This window comes from Equus przewalskii, chromosome 13, assembly GCF_037783145.1.
Source record: "Equus przewalskii isolate Varuska chromosome 13, EquPr2, whole genome shotgun sequence".
In the NCBI taxonomy this organism is placed as follows: Eukaryota; Metazoa; Chordata; class Mammalia; order Perissodactyla; family Equidae; genus Equus; species Equus przewalskii.
The window spans coordinates 40,603,980-40,617,549 of NC_091843.1; the positions used below are offsets into that span (position 1 = coordinate 40,603,980).

At 42.3% G+C, this 13,570-nt stretch overlaps 1 protein-coding gene across 33 annotated transcripts in view; it reads left to right on the top strand.

The window, feature by feature from the left end:
* The window catches only part of CDKL3 (cyclin dependent kinase like 3), a 102,049-nt gene extending 88,584 nt beyond the window's left edge, over nt 1–13,465 (top strand). For 17 of the 33 annotated variants that reach the window (XR_011525580.1, XR_011525578.1, XR_011525582.1 and 14 more), the window contains one exon: nt 13,168–13,299. Coding sequence is in view for 28 of the 33 variants with exons in the window: in XM_070571006.1 (XP_070427107.1) it covers nt 13,168–13,200 (33 nt within the window). In the remaining 5 variants the exon portion in view is untranslated. Of the gene's footprint in view, nt 1–13,167; nt 13,300–13,361 lie in introns of those variants that run through there. The other 16 variants (XM_070571023.1, XM_070571001.1, XM_070571024.1 and 13 more) reach the window with 1 other exon arrangement.
* Nucleotides 13,466–13,570: the final 105 nt, after the last annotated feature.

Here is a 13,570-nt window from a genome sequence, read left to right on the forward strand (position 1 = left end):
TTTAGGCTTTGGCAGCCTAGAGCAATTATTTTATGAGGAGCCACCTTGATGACATGTGCCCAGTTCACATGGTCAAAATATGCTGTCCAGCTGCATTGTTTCCTGTGGTAGTAGGCATTGTAGGTGTCCTCTTCTGGTATTTGGGTGAGGCAGGAACCTGAGTAGTCTCACTTGAAGTCTTGTTGACACTGAGAACATGGCACTGCCTTAAATTATCATTTAGTACAAGACAGAGGACTCCTTCACCAGGTAGGACTGCTGGCTTCCTGCAGCTGAAACCCGGTGGTAGTCACTGACCTCATTGTCTTGACTATCGATAGGCAGGGTTAAAGGATGCAGCATGGACATGCAGCTTTCACCATCTGTTCTGCCCTTGAATTACAAATACATAAAGAATATGCATCACAACTGTATCATCAGGAAAAGGAGGTTAGAACTGCTTCTAGACCTGTACCATATTTTAGGTCCAACACTGTGTATGTTTATTTTGGCAAAAGTTTTGGGAGCAGAGGAAGTCATTGTTTGATCATTTCATTTGAATCTGACAATGTCACTGATATTACATATTTTTCCCTCGATGGTGCATAAGCTCAGCTATGTTCAATTATATTTCACTGTATTTGCTCTCAAGATGTAAATTCTGTTTAGTAGTATGGGAAATGGTCCCTGGGTTAAAATCTAGCTCATACTTTCAGTAACATCCTAATGCTATGGTGGGCGTTATGGGTTGAATTTTGTCCCCTAAAAATGTATGTGTTGAAGTTCTAACTCCCAGTACCTCAGAATGTGACCTCATGTGGAAATAGGGTCTTTACAGAAGTAATCAACTTAAGATGAGGTCATGAGGGTGGGCCCTAGTCCAATATGAATGGTGTCCTTGTAAAAAGGGGAAATTTGGCCTCAGACAGACATGCATGGAGGGAAGATGATGTAAAGAAACAGGGAGAACAACTTTTGAAGATGGAGGCAGAGCTTGGAATCATGCTGCCGCAATCCAGGGGACTTCTGGGGCTACCAGTGCTGGAAGAGGCAAGGATGATCCTTCCCCTGCAGGTTTCAGAGGGAGCTTGGCCCCACGGACACCTTGATTTGGAATCCTAGCCTCCAAAACTGTGAGACAATAAATTTCTGTTGTTCTAAGCCACCCAGCCTGTTGCGCTTTGTTGCAACAGGCACAGGAGACTAATACAGTGGGTAAAGTCCAACCTCTTAGGCATCTCACATAGTAACTTTCACACAGTGGTTGGCTGCCCTCAACATCCTCCTCACTGCCTTCCCTATGAACACCCTACCCTTATCTGCACATTTGCTAGTTGATGTGGCTGGAGAATATGTGGAGAGTGGAGAGCAGGGGGAAATAAGGTTGTTCCAGTAAGTTAGGGACAAAGCTCAGAGAACTTGGAATGCCATACTGAGGAACTGGGGATTTTTGGAAGGTGAAGGAAGCATTAAGTGCCTGTTAGTGAAGTGGCAGGACTAGATATGTGCTTTAGGAAGACAACTCAGTGTGAAGGTGCAGGATGAGAGGCACAAAAACCAGTTAGGTGGCTATTGCAGTAGTGGTGATGGAGTGAAAAGGCATGCATAGCCCTGAGAATGTGTGATTTCCTCCTGCAAGCCTAGCTGGGATTGTTTCATCTTAAGAAAAGCAAAACATGTTCAAAACTCTAGATTCACAAAGAACGTAAATTAGGGAATAATTATTAGCTTTACAAAATGTGCTATGTTTGAAAGCTTTTAAAATAGAATTTGGTTTAGAGAATTTTTTGCACATAAATCTTTGGGAACTGCATAAACCAGCCTATGTTTATGTAACATTCTTTTTTTTTTTTTTTGCTTGAGGAAGATTGTCCCTGAGCTAATATCTGTGCCAGTCTTCCTCTATTTTGTATATGGGACACCACCACAGCAAGGCTTGATGAGCGGTGTGTAGGTCTGCACCTAGGATCCAAACCCAGGGACCCCAGGCGGCAGCAGGGGAGCACACAAACTTAACCACTATGCCACCGGGCTGGCCCCTATGTAACATTCTTAAAGGAACATTTGTCAATCAATCATTACAAAGGAATATGTATATATCCCTTAAAACGAAAACCCTTTTTTTACATGACTCTACTTTCTCTTCTTACCCTTATGAATGCCACTAAATGATACTATGTACATGTCCAATAAATTCCTAACATATTTCCAAAGAAACAGAAACCAACAGAATTAAGCACTGGAACTCGCATAGACTATTGCTTCTGGACTGTGCTCTGAATCTATAAGTAATTCCCTCGCCCACGGTGCTCGCTCTCATTCCTGAGCTGTGAGTGTAGCTCTGAGGCAATGAGTGATACCATGGCATTGGCTAATTACATGGAGTCTCCGCTTGTCCAAAGAGAGTCATTCATGAGGAGGCAGGCTCTCTAATTTTCCTTTCAGGGGGATTTCACCCCATGATTCCCCAACCTGAAGTTTCAAATAAACAAATAATAAGAATTAGGTTGACAGTTCTCACCACCTAGTTTCTGAGGTCTTATCAGAAACATGTCCTGTTGAGCCACAGAACCATGGGAATGCCAGGATTTCACATTTCTCCACTGGTCAATATCTTTCATTTGCTGCCTAAAACATGATCACCCAGATACTATGGAGTTATTATTTTCAAGTGCAGGAGTGATTATGTTAAAAATGAGTTCTTATCTTTTAGAGATACATATTGAATATTTATAGATGAAATTATATGATACCTAGGATTTGCTTCAAAATAGCACAGGATGGGGGAGGTAAGTGGGGGTGCAGGTAGAATAATAATGGCCATGAGTTGAAGATTTTTGAAGCTAGATAATGAGTGAGTGCATGGGGGATCATTTTACTATTCACTATATAAATTAATTAATAATTATCAGCTTTTTGAAAGGTCTACTTTTGTGTATGTTTGAAATTATATGTAATTTTTAAATGATCTTTTTGTTTTTAAGATTGGCCTTGAGCTAGCATCTGTTGCCAATCTTTTTTCTTTCCTTCTCCCCAAAGCCCCCCAGTACATAGTTGTATATTCTAGTTGTAGGTCCTTCTACTTCTTCTATATGGGACACCGCCTCAGTATGGCTTGATGACTGGTGCTAGGTCCGTGCCCAGGATCCGAACCAGTGAAACCCTGGGCTGCCAAAGCGGAGTGTGTGAACTTAACCACTTGGCCATGGGCCCAGCCCCCAAAATGATCATTTTTAAGGTAGAGGGCAGAATTAGCAATGTTTAGATTTTAAGTTGAGTATTGCAGTGAAAAAGGAGAAATACTGATGGATTGTTTCTTGAAAAATGTGCATGTCTGATAATTTCTCTTCTTAATGTGCAGAACACTGTCCAGTCCATCACTGTCTCCAAGCCTACACTAACTTTGTAGAACTGTGGTTAGTTTCCTGTGCATTTGCCCGGGCCTTTTATCTGTTTTCCTAGAGCTTTCTCACCTCTGGCTTGTCTCTTCCATTAGATTAGGAATCTCATCATGGCAGGACTTCCCATGTAACCAGCTCTTCATTCCAGGGCCCTGAGGACTATGGTTTCTCAAGAATGATAAAATGTTAACAATAAGATAGGAGCTCAAACAGTATAAGCCAATATTTTTCAAAAGGCTTGCAAAGGGATGCTGATTATCATCTGAGTTCAATTCAATCACCAACAGTGATTCCCTCTGAAGCTAGGGGGAATACATCATACTTTTTCTTCCTGTAAAACAGAAATGATCTAGTCTCAGTGTGGAGGGAGAAGGGAGAGGAGGAAAAAAGGAGGGAAACAGGGATGAGAATGGTAGCCATGTTCTCCAGTGACCCAGTGGTTGTTCCAAAATTTGTTCCCAAGTAGTAGGGACTGTGGACCTGTCCTCAGGGGGCTATGCCCACAACCCTAGGTCTGAGTCTTAGCAGTGTGGCTCCAACACAGCTCTAATTCTTCTGAGTAGGTGAAATTGCTGCCAGAAGTCTTCTGTGGCAACTGCAGGCCCTTTTCCTCTTTTAGCTTAGAGTTCTAGAAAATGTCATTGCTGAGAAAGGTCATAGCATCATTTTAAAGGTTATCCAAAGGCCCTGAATGTGCAGGGACTCGCTCCAGGTCATACAGTTATGCAGTAGGGCTCATACTAAAAGCCAGGTCTCAGTACTACAGGCCAATTCCCCACCTCCACCAATGTCCTCGAGATGTACTTTGGAGGTTTGTTTTGAAAATTTTAGTCTGATAGGAATCAAGGGATATGCTGAGTGCCCTGTTTAAGAACTGTAACATCTAGTTTTGGCTTTCAAAAGGAAGTTTGGGGGGGGGGGGTGGTTTACCTGTTAAGCAACCTGCTAAGATGGCTAAGTGACCCACTGTGGGGAGGAGGTGATGTCGTCAACCCTTTCTGGCCTCCACACTGAAACTGGAACTATGCTCTTGGTTAGGAAATAGAGGAGGAAGTCAAGCAGATTTATCATTGCCTAAGGAGCCTGGTATGCAGAGCTAGGATTCCCTAACTGTTGGTTGAGGGAACAGAAGGAAACTTTCTCATGCATGTGCTGGGCCCCAGCTAAGAAGGGCTGGGGAGCTGCTAGTTGTTGGGATGGACTGTACACTTATGTTCTCTGAGGAGCTCCCCAAGAACCACAGTGATCACCTGTCTTCTCTGCCTGGCATTGTTCAAAACCTTTGGGAAGTTTTCTTTGGGAGAAACCTTTTTCTTTTTTTTCCCAAAGATTGGCACCTGGGCTAACAACTGTTGCCAATCTTTTTTTTTTTTTTCTGCTTTATCTCCCCAACCCCCCCCGTACACAGTTGTATATCTTAGTTGCACGTCCTTCTAGTTGTGGGATGTGGGATGCCGCCTCAACGTGGCCTGACGAGCGGTGCCATGTCCACGCCCAGGATCCGAACCTTGGGCCGCGGCAGCGGAGCGCGTGAACTTAACCACTCGGCCACGGAGCTGGCCCCGGGAGAAACCTTTTATAGCACTTCTGCATAGATAATTAGCCAAAGTGGCTTTGATACAACAGGTAAGATTCATCTACTTGAAAGGTTCTTCCACTAAATGGATATTAGCATTTAAGATTCCTCTTCCCTTAGCCACTTAAAAGTGGTTAAGAAAATGAGTAGTGAACAGGCTCACGCTCCAGGGGCTCAGGAGGGCAGCCAGGGCAGGTAATCTGAGCTCTTGGAATCCTAGACAGGCTTTCAACCCTCCTTTTCCCTCTAGGAAGAACTTGTTCAGTTGTTAAAAATAAAAATTCAGAGGGCTGGCCCCATGGCCGAGTGGTTAAGTTCGTGCGGGCGGCCCAGTGTTTCGTTGCTTCAAATCCTGGGCGTGGACATGGCACTGCTCATCAAACCATGCTGAGGCAGCGTCCCACATGCCACAACTAGAAGGACCCACAACGAAGAATATACAGGGGCTGGCCCCATGGCCGAGTGGTTAAGTTCGCGTGCTCTGCTGCAGGCGGCCCAGTGTTTCGTTGGTTCGAATCCTGGGTGCAGATATGGCACTGCTCATCAAACCACGCTGAGGCAGCGTCCCACATGCCACAACTAGAAGGACCCACAACGAGGAATATGTAACTGTGTACTGGGGGGCTTTGGGAAAAAAAAGGAAACAAATAAATCTTTAAAAAAAAAAAAAAGAAGAAGAATATACACTATGTACTGGGGGGCTTTGGGGAGAAAAAGGAAAAAATAAAAATCTTTAAAAAAAAAGAATAAAAATTCAGGGCCGGCCCCGCAGCCGAGTGGTTAAGATTGCGTGCTCTGCTTCAGCGGTCCAGGGTTTCACCGGTTTGGATCCTGGGTGCGGACATGGTGCCGCTCATCAAGCCATGCTGAGGCGGTATCCCACATGCCACAGCTAGAAGGCCCCACAACTAAAAACATACAACTATGTACCAGGGGCACTTTGGGGAGAAAAAGGAAAAATAAAAAAATCTTTAAAAAAAAAAAAAGACGAAAACTTCAGCTTGCTAGAGCATTTAGCTACTCTTCTGAAGTGTTACCAGATCTAAAAGGAACCTTGGCCTTTCCCTCCTTGCAGGCAAGTATGCCCCAAGGTCAGACTCTGCAAGGTCATCTGCTCTGTGCTCCTTGAAGGGCTCTGGACTGAGAAGTTCCCATCTCCTGCCCATGGCCTAGTCCAGTCTGTTTCCTCTTTTGTCAAATACTTCATTAGGAGCCAACTCAAATCTTCCTTGCCTTAATTTGGGCCCATTTCTTGATTATTCATCTGGTGACACAACAACTTCTTGATCATTATTAAGTAGCTCCCCCTTGAAATTTTTTTATGAGCTTTGATCCTCTCAGAAGAAAGATACTTTTAAATCCAATAAACAAATACATAAATATGCAAACATGGCATACCTTAGACTTGGAATAAAGTAGGGAAGAGAGTAGGAAGAGTAGCCTGAGAATCCAAATCCAACCTGAGACCTTGCAGTGAGCCACAGGAGCCAATTCTGGTCTTTAGCATTCTTTTTTCCCACCCAGCTTTATTGATATACAATTGACATATAACATTGTATAAGTTTAAGGTGTACAATGTGTCAATTTGTTATACTTAAATATTGCAAAAATGATGACCACCATAGAGTTAGCTAACCACCTGCATCATGTCACATAATTACCATTTCTTTTTTGTGGTGAGAACATTTAAAATCTTCTCTTGGTCTCTATCATCTTAATGATAAATGAACAGGAGCCTGAGCTGCCACAGCAGGCAGAGCTGCTGACTCCGGATTCACATGGAGTAGAAGCCACCTCAGACCTTTTTAAAGGGAACATCAACAAGCCAATGATGTGAGTTAGTGATGTCTAGGATATAGGAATGAGGATCTAACAAGAGACACTGTGGGAACAGGCAGGCTTGAGGACCCTGAAGGGACGATGAATTTCTGGTGCAAGGGATGGAAGGAGGTGAAGCCATGATGGAGCCAACTGAGAAGAATAAGTCAGGCCCCACTGGATGGTGGATTCCTCGTTCTGGGTGAACAAGCCAGGCTGTTTGTGAATCTCTGGATCCTTCTTATCATCTCCAGGTTTTAACTTGTAATCCTCTTTCTGAATGCTAAGCTTATGTTATGGTTTTTATGTCACAGGCCCACTAATGGTCAATATTCTCCAGACCCTGATGTTTGTTAATGCACACGACTGATTTGTACTTTTGTTCCTCTGCATTGTTTCAAAGCCCACCTCCTTGCTTACTGACAATTGCACACAATAATGATAACAACTATGGTATTCAGTGTGGCTCACATTGTTGCATGATTGGCTATTATCCACCCTTATTATAAGTACTGAAGCTTAGTTCTAACTTCACGAGTACAATCCAGAAACATAGTAATAGTTTGACTTCTGGGATCATCTTTCTTCCAGAAATCTCGTGAAAATGCCATTGATTTTTTTCCTAAAAAATAAAATTGTCTTCTGTCTCCTTATAGAAGTTCTTGTGATTATCCTCATTTGACAGCTGAGAAAACAGCATGAAAATAGCGCTTTCTTTATACCTTAGGTGTTTCACTTAGCTCCACATTCAGTTATTTTAGGAGGGTTTAGATGTATCTGAATGGTCACTAAGAATTTCTGATGGATTTTAAACCTGACCTGTTTAAAGGAGTTGTCCTAGATGGTTGAATCCAAGCCTGTCCAGGTGACCTTGAATGAGGATTGTCAGTTCTTCTATTTGTCTATCACAGGATGCTCACCAAGGGGCAAAGGGAGGATGGTTCAGTGCCAGATGTCCACCATTTGTGGCAAAGCCGCTCAGAGCTGCTGCCTTGTGGATATGAGGCCAGTCACTTTACCTGTGTCCTGTGACAGCAACGTAAAGGGAAAAGATGTTTCTCTGTCATCTCCACAACGATGTGAGCGAGTGAAATGCCTAGGCCCTTTGCCTTGCTGAAGAGGTGCCTTTTCTAATGTGCATAAAGACACCATATGGGCGAGAAGTTGTCTAAAGAGATTGCCACGCAAGTCCAAAATAGGTCACGCATGAGGCTGCTCATGGCAGCATTGTTTTGGGTAGTAGAAAGTTGGAAGCACAAGGGGTGCCCATTACTGGGGAACAGAGAGGCCAAATGTGTTGGGTGCACATAGTGGGGTACTCTGCAGCAGTCAGCAATGATGGACTGGATGAGCACGTAGCAACATGGATAGGTCTTAAAAACAAAGTATGGAGTGGAAAAGTAAGACAGAATGAGATCTATAACACAATGCTGTTGATGCAAACCAGACAACAACATACACTCCACATGAATATATACAAGCCAAAAAATATAATTAAACACATTAGAATGGTTGCTTGTGGTGGCGGAAGGACAGGAGTGAGGAGTGGGAATAGGAGGAAATACATGCACCCATGCATAAAACAAAGGAGCAGCCTTGTATGGACCAACTATAGTATAATGTGCCAGGAACTGAAAAGTGTGATTAATTTAACACTCCACACCTGAGGCCTAATAAGAACTATATGTATATATTAAGTGCCCTGAGCCTTGCCAATTGAGGCTTTCCTCAGTCCAGCTGTTGACCACCAGTATGGCTTGATCAGCATGATCACAGCTTTTTAATAATCTCATTGACAGAGATTTATATCTAGACTTGAGTGAACTGCCCTGTAATATGCCTGCCTTTATCAAACTCAAGGATGTCTGATGCTATCCTGGTCCTTAAAATCCTTGGAAATTATCTTGCTTTATCTATATTATTTTCTTGATAGCCATAAACAGACACAAAAGCATTTACTTCCCTGGGGATTTGATCAAAGTATAAAAGCTATGTTAATGAAAAGTAGGGACTGCAAAGAAGGAAAGAAAACCCTCAATTCATCCCATCCCACATGCTCTTCTGAGACTTTGTCCCTGCCCCTGTAAAGGTGGAGTCGGATTCCACTCTCCTTGAGTCTGAGTGAGCTTGTGAATTGCTTGCAACCAACAGAACACAGCAAAAGCGATAATGTAATTTCTGAAGTTAGGACATAAAACGTGATACAGCATCCACCTTGTAAGCTGGAACACTTGCACTTGGAGCCCTAAGCTGCCATGTAAGAAGTCTGACTATCCTGAGCCCACCATGCTGTGAGGAAGCCATGGAGAGGCCATGTGTAGTGCTCTGTTCTGCTGTCCTAGTTTTTGAGTGCTCCAGACACCAGACATCAGATATGTGATTAAACAAGTCTTAGTTGCGTGTAGCTCCCAGTTGTGAACTTATCACGAGACTTTGAATCTTCCCAGCTGAGGCCCCAGACAGGTTGGAGCAGAGAGAAGCCAGCCCCACTGTGTACTTTTTGAATTCCTGCCACATAGAATCCATGAGCACAATAAACTGGAGCTTGTTTTATGCCACTAAGTCTGGGATGGTTTGTTATACAGCAATGGTAACTAAAAGACCCATTATCCACACCACCACCAAAAAGGAGGGCTATAAAAAAGGGAGAAACTGCTATAAATAAAATTTTTTTTAAATTATAAACTAAAAGAGATAGAAAAGATATATCAACAAATACAAATGACATTGTTTGGCTCCTGATTAGAATAAACCATTACAGAAAGACACTTAAGAAAATCAGGGCAATTTGACTTCTGACTGGATACTAGATGATATTAAGGAATTGTTAATTTTTAAGATGTGATACAGTGGTTATTGATAAAAGAGTCCTTAATTATTACAGATACATAGAGAATATTTAAATATGAAAGTATCTGTGATTTGTTCTAAATTGGCTGTAAAATGGAGATGAGAGAAGGGTGGAGTACAGATAAAACAAGATTGCCATGTGTTGATAATTGTTGAAACCAGGTGATAGGTACGTGGAGGTTTATTATATTATTATCTCTACTTTTGTGCATATTTGAAACTCTCTATAAGAAAAAATTTGACAGAAGAGAGAGTAGAGTGACTTACTTGTCCTCCGTCCCATTCTTTCAAGTCATAGGTATGTGCTAACAGGTGCCAATGGTTTAAATAGATTGCTCCTTTTATAAACATGACCTCTATGTACTCTTGCAGGCTTCTTGAGACCCAGGACCCTGCACCAATGTGGGGATTTCAGGCAAAGAAACGGACTAGCAGAGGAAAGCATACTCTTAGGCAAATGTTTTAGGCACTCCTCAAATCAGTATAATTCTTAGTGGCTAGAATTCCCCTTCAAGGTAGAATTCTGCTCCCTGACAATACCTAGTCCAGCACTAGGTACACACAGGGGCATCCATAAATTTCTGGAGAATTGATTTGAATTAAGAAACCTGATTGTTCAGGATTAATTCTTCAGCTTCCTCTGAAGCTCAGGTAGTGTTCAGTTTTGAACCTTGAACTATATTTGTCAGCAGAAAGATAGGCAAATAGGCTGCATGTTGCTATGCAGACAGTGTATTTTGGAAGGTCCTCTGTTTGGTTGTGGGTTCTCTCCCTTGAAGAAAGACTGTTAACTCATGCTGCAGCCTGCTGCTCTCTTCTTGGTTTTGTCTATGTCACTAAGCCCAAAATAGAAAGTTCTTTTACTGCAGAGCAGGGAAAGAGGTTTAAATTTATCAAGTCAAATAACAAAGGGTAGCCTTATACTGGCTTTTCCCGGGTAGGGGAGAAATAATGCCTGCTTCATCAAGGAGAAGGAGTGATCTGACACTGGCAGGGGCTGGGACCAGGAGACAAGCTTACACTGTGATGAGTTGGGCTTGTTTCCCATCCTGCATCCCCCAACCCCGCCCCCCCGCCTCCTTCCAAACATATCACCTCTTTTAGGACATGGGAAAGCAGCTCAGCCCCTAGGGAATCAACCAGAAATGTCACTGAAGTTAGACTGAGAACAATTCTCTGAGCCAAACTCCTTCTCTCTCAGCTTTTAGAGAAGTCAGTACCTTGCCACAAAGTTAAACAGCAGGGAGATATTATCTTTTCCTATCAAATGGTCAAAAATTTTAAATGATCCCTAGGGTTGGAAAGAGTTTGGAGAAATTGGCATTCTCATACATTGCTGGAGGGAAATAGACTGATCCAGTCAGATGGAGAGCAGCCTACAATGTGGATCCATGGTTTACTAGAGGATGTGGATCCGGAGGATCTCTCATCTACAGCTGGTGGGAGTGTAAAGTGGTTCCTTAGACAAACTCTAGCACGTGTACAACAGGGGAAGTAATGTGCATAGCAGCAGTGTGAGCAAGAGCTAAATCCTAGAAACAATGCACTTGCCCATCAGTGGGAGAGTGCATAATAAACCACGGTGTATTTATATTGGGGTATTTTACACCAGTTAAAATGACTACAGTGAAATGCAATGATATTGATGAATTTTAGGAAAGTAATATTAAGTAAAAAAGACAAGTCCTGAAAGATTACATACAGCAAGATATCCTTTTTACAAAGCTAAGAACAGATTTTAAACATGAGTCCTTAGGAAAATATACAGATACATATAAAAAGAAAAGCACGGAAATGATGTACGATTCAGGATGCTTCCCTTGGGTGGGGAGCACAGGGAGCTGGGGTGGAAGGCTTTATGGTTAAATACCGGTTATTGTTGAGGTCCTAGCTTTTGTTTCAGGTTGTGGATTCACAGGTACTGATTATGTTATTAAAACTACTGAATTACCACCTAAATTAACAAAATCTGGTCATCCAGTACCAATTATGAGAGTGACTCATGAACCAAGGATTATGGTTAATCCAATTCTGTGTACCTGACATTAAAACAAAACAAAACAAAAAACAAAAACAGAAGTGGTGTTCTTCACCACCAACAGTGGTGAAGTCTTTCCACTTCTAAGCGTTTATCTTAAGGGATAAACAGAGATCCATAAAAAAACTGTGAACAAGGACATTTATCATGGTATTTATACACATAGAAATAGGAAATAATCTAAGTACCAAACTAAGGGGTGTGTTACATAAATTGAGTTACATCAATATGCTTGAAAACTAGGTAGTCTTTTAAAAATATTATTTTCTAAGAGTATTTAAGTTTATGGGAAAATACTCATGATATATCAGTTGAATAAAACAGGCTATAGAATAGACATACACAATATAAACCCAGTTTTTATTTCCCGTAAGTATATATATGCACACACACAAAAAGCTGGGAAGACTGTACATCAAAATGATGATAGCACTCATCCCTGGATGTTATGATTGTTTCTCCCGTAAACTTGTCAGTAGCTTGCAAATTTTCTATAGTGATCATTAATTCTTTTATAATCAGAAATAATTTTATTATAAAAATATGTTAATAATAATAGCTAATGTAGATGGAATACTTGTTATGTGCTAAGAGCTTTGTATGGATTAATTTATTTAAAGTCTAAAATAACCCTATGAGGATGGTACTATTATGATTCCCATCTTACAGATGAAGATACTGAGGTTTAGGGGGTTAAATAACTTACATGAGGACACAGGTCATGAGAAGTAGCGCCTTGAATCGAGCTTCCAGAGGGCTCTTCAAAGGGTGGGCCCGATAGTAGGGTCTTGTTCTCCCTAATGTAGGGATGGCTGCCCCAGAGAGAAGGATCTCCCTGAGAACAGTACTGGGAACTGAACAGCAGCCTGATGTGGAACCTCCAATCCACACAGAGAAAAGAGGCCACCAAGGGGGGTCAGAGCCAGAGCCCACACAAGGTGGTTCAATGGTTCAAGCCAACCATTGAACATGGGGAGGGCAGACATGGGCGGGCCAGTGCGCCCAGCCTCTGAGGGTTCCTGATGAGTCCTTATGGAAAAGGAGATCCTGGTGATTAGAGAACTGATTGGAGAGCAGAGATGTTTTACTTATGGCTCTGGCCAGCTCTGACTCCACCACCACTGTAGGATTGGCATCCAGAGCTTCAGTGGAGAGGAGGAGGATGCCCTAGGGATGGGACAGAGCCAGGGACTTAGCTGCGGTTTCTTCTCATCACTCATGCTTTAAATATAAGCTCTGATGTGATCAAGGTGCCAGAGATAAAATGCCTTTCTCAAGCTAAACAGGCAGGATCTGGTATCCAATTTGGACCAGACAGTGGAAAGTAGACTCAGGAGGAAAAAATCCCTTGGCCTAAACACCAACACACGGGAGTTGGAGAATTCGACACCTTAACATTGTAGAATAAACAAATGTAGGCAGGGTTTGCCATGTTTTCTTCAAAACATCTAGAATAGATATAATTTAAGAAGGAATGACTTAACAGTTACTTGTTCTCTTCTCAGCTGAAGAATTCTGGATTATCCTTCAAGATGTAGCTCAAGCATCAGCTTCTGTGGAAATACTTCCCGAGCTGTCCCAAGCAACAGGGCCACCCCTCTTCTGTACATGTTTAATAAATGATGTGTTTACCTGTCGGACTGTCTGTCTTCCCCTGCTGGAGCATAAGCTCACTGGACTGTGTTTTATATACCTTTAGGTTTTTGCTGCTTTGCCTGCATTTCTTCTCATCACCTCTCTCCCACATGCATCCCTATGCCTGCCTTATGGTAAGTGCTAATTAAATGTTGCTATTGGAACAGAGAGCTATAGAGGTTTGGTGTGTGGTCTTCTAGAATTCCCAGAGCTGGTGATCAAACCCCTTTTTGCTTCTCTGATACTTGAGAGAATCTGATGAAAGCTAAGAAC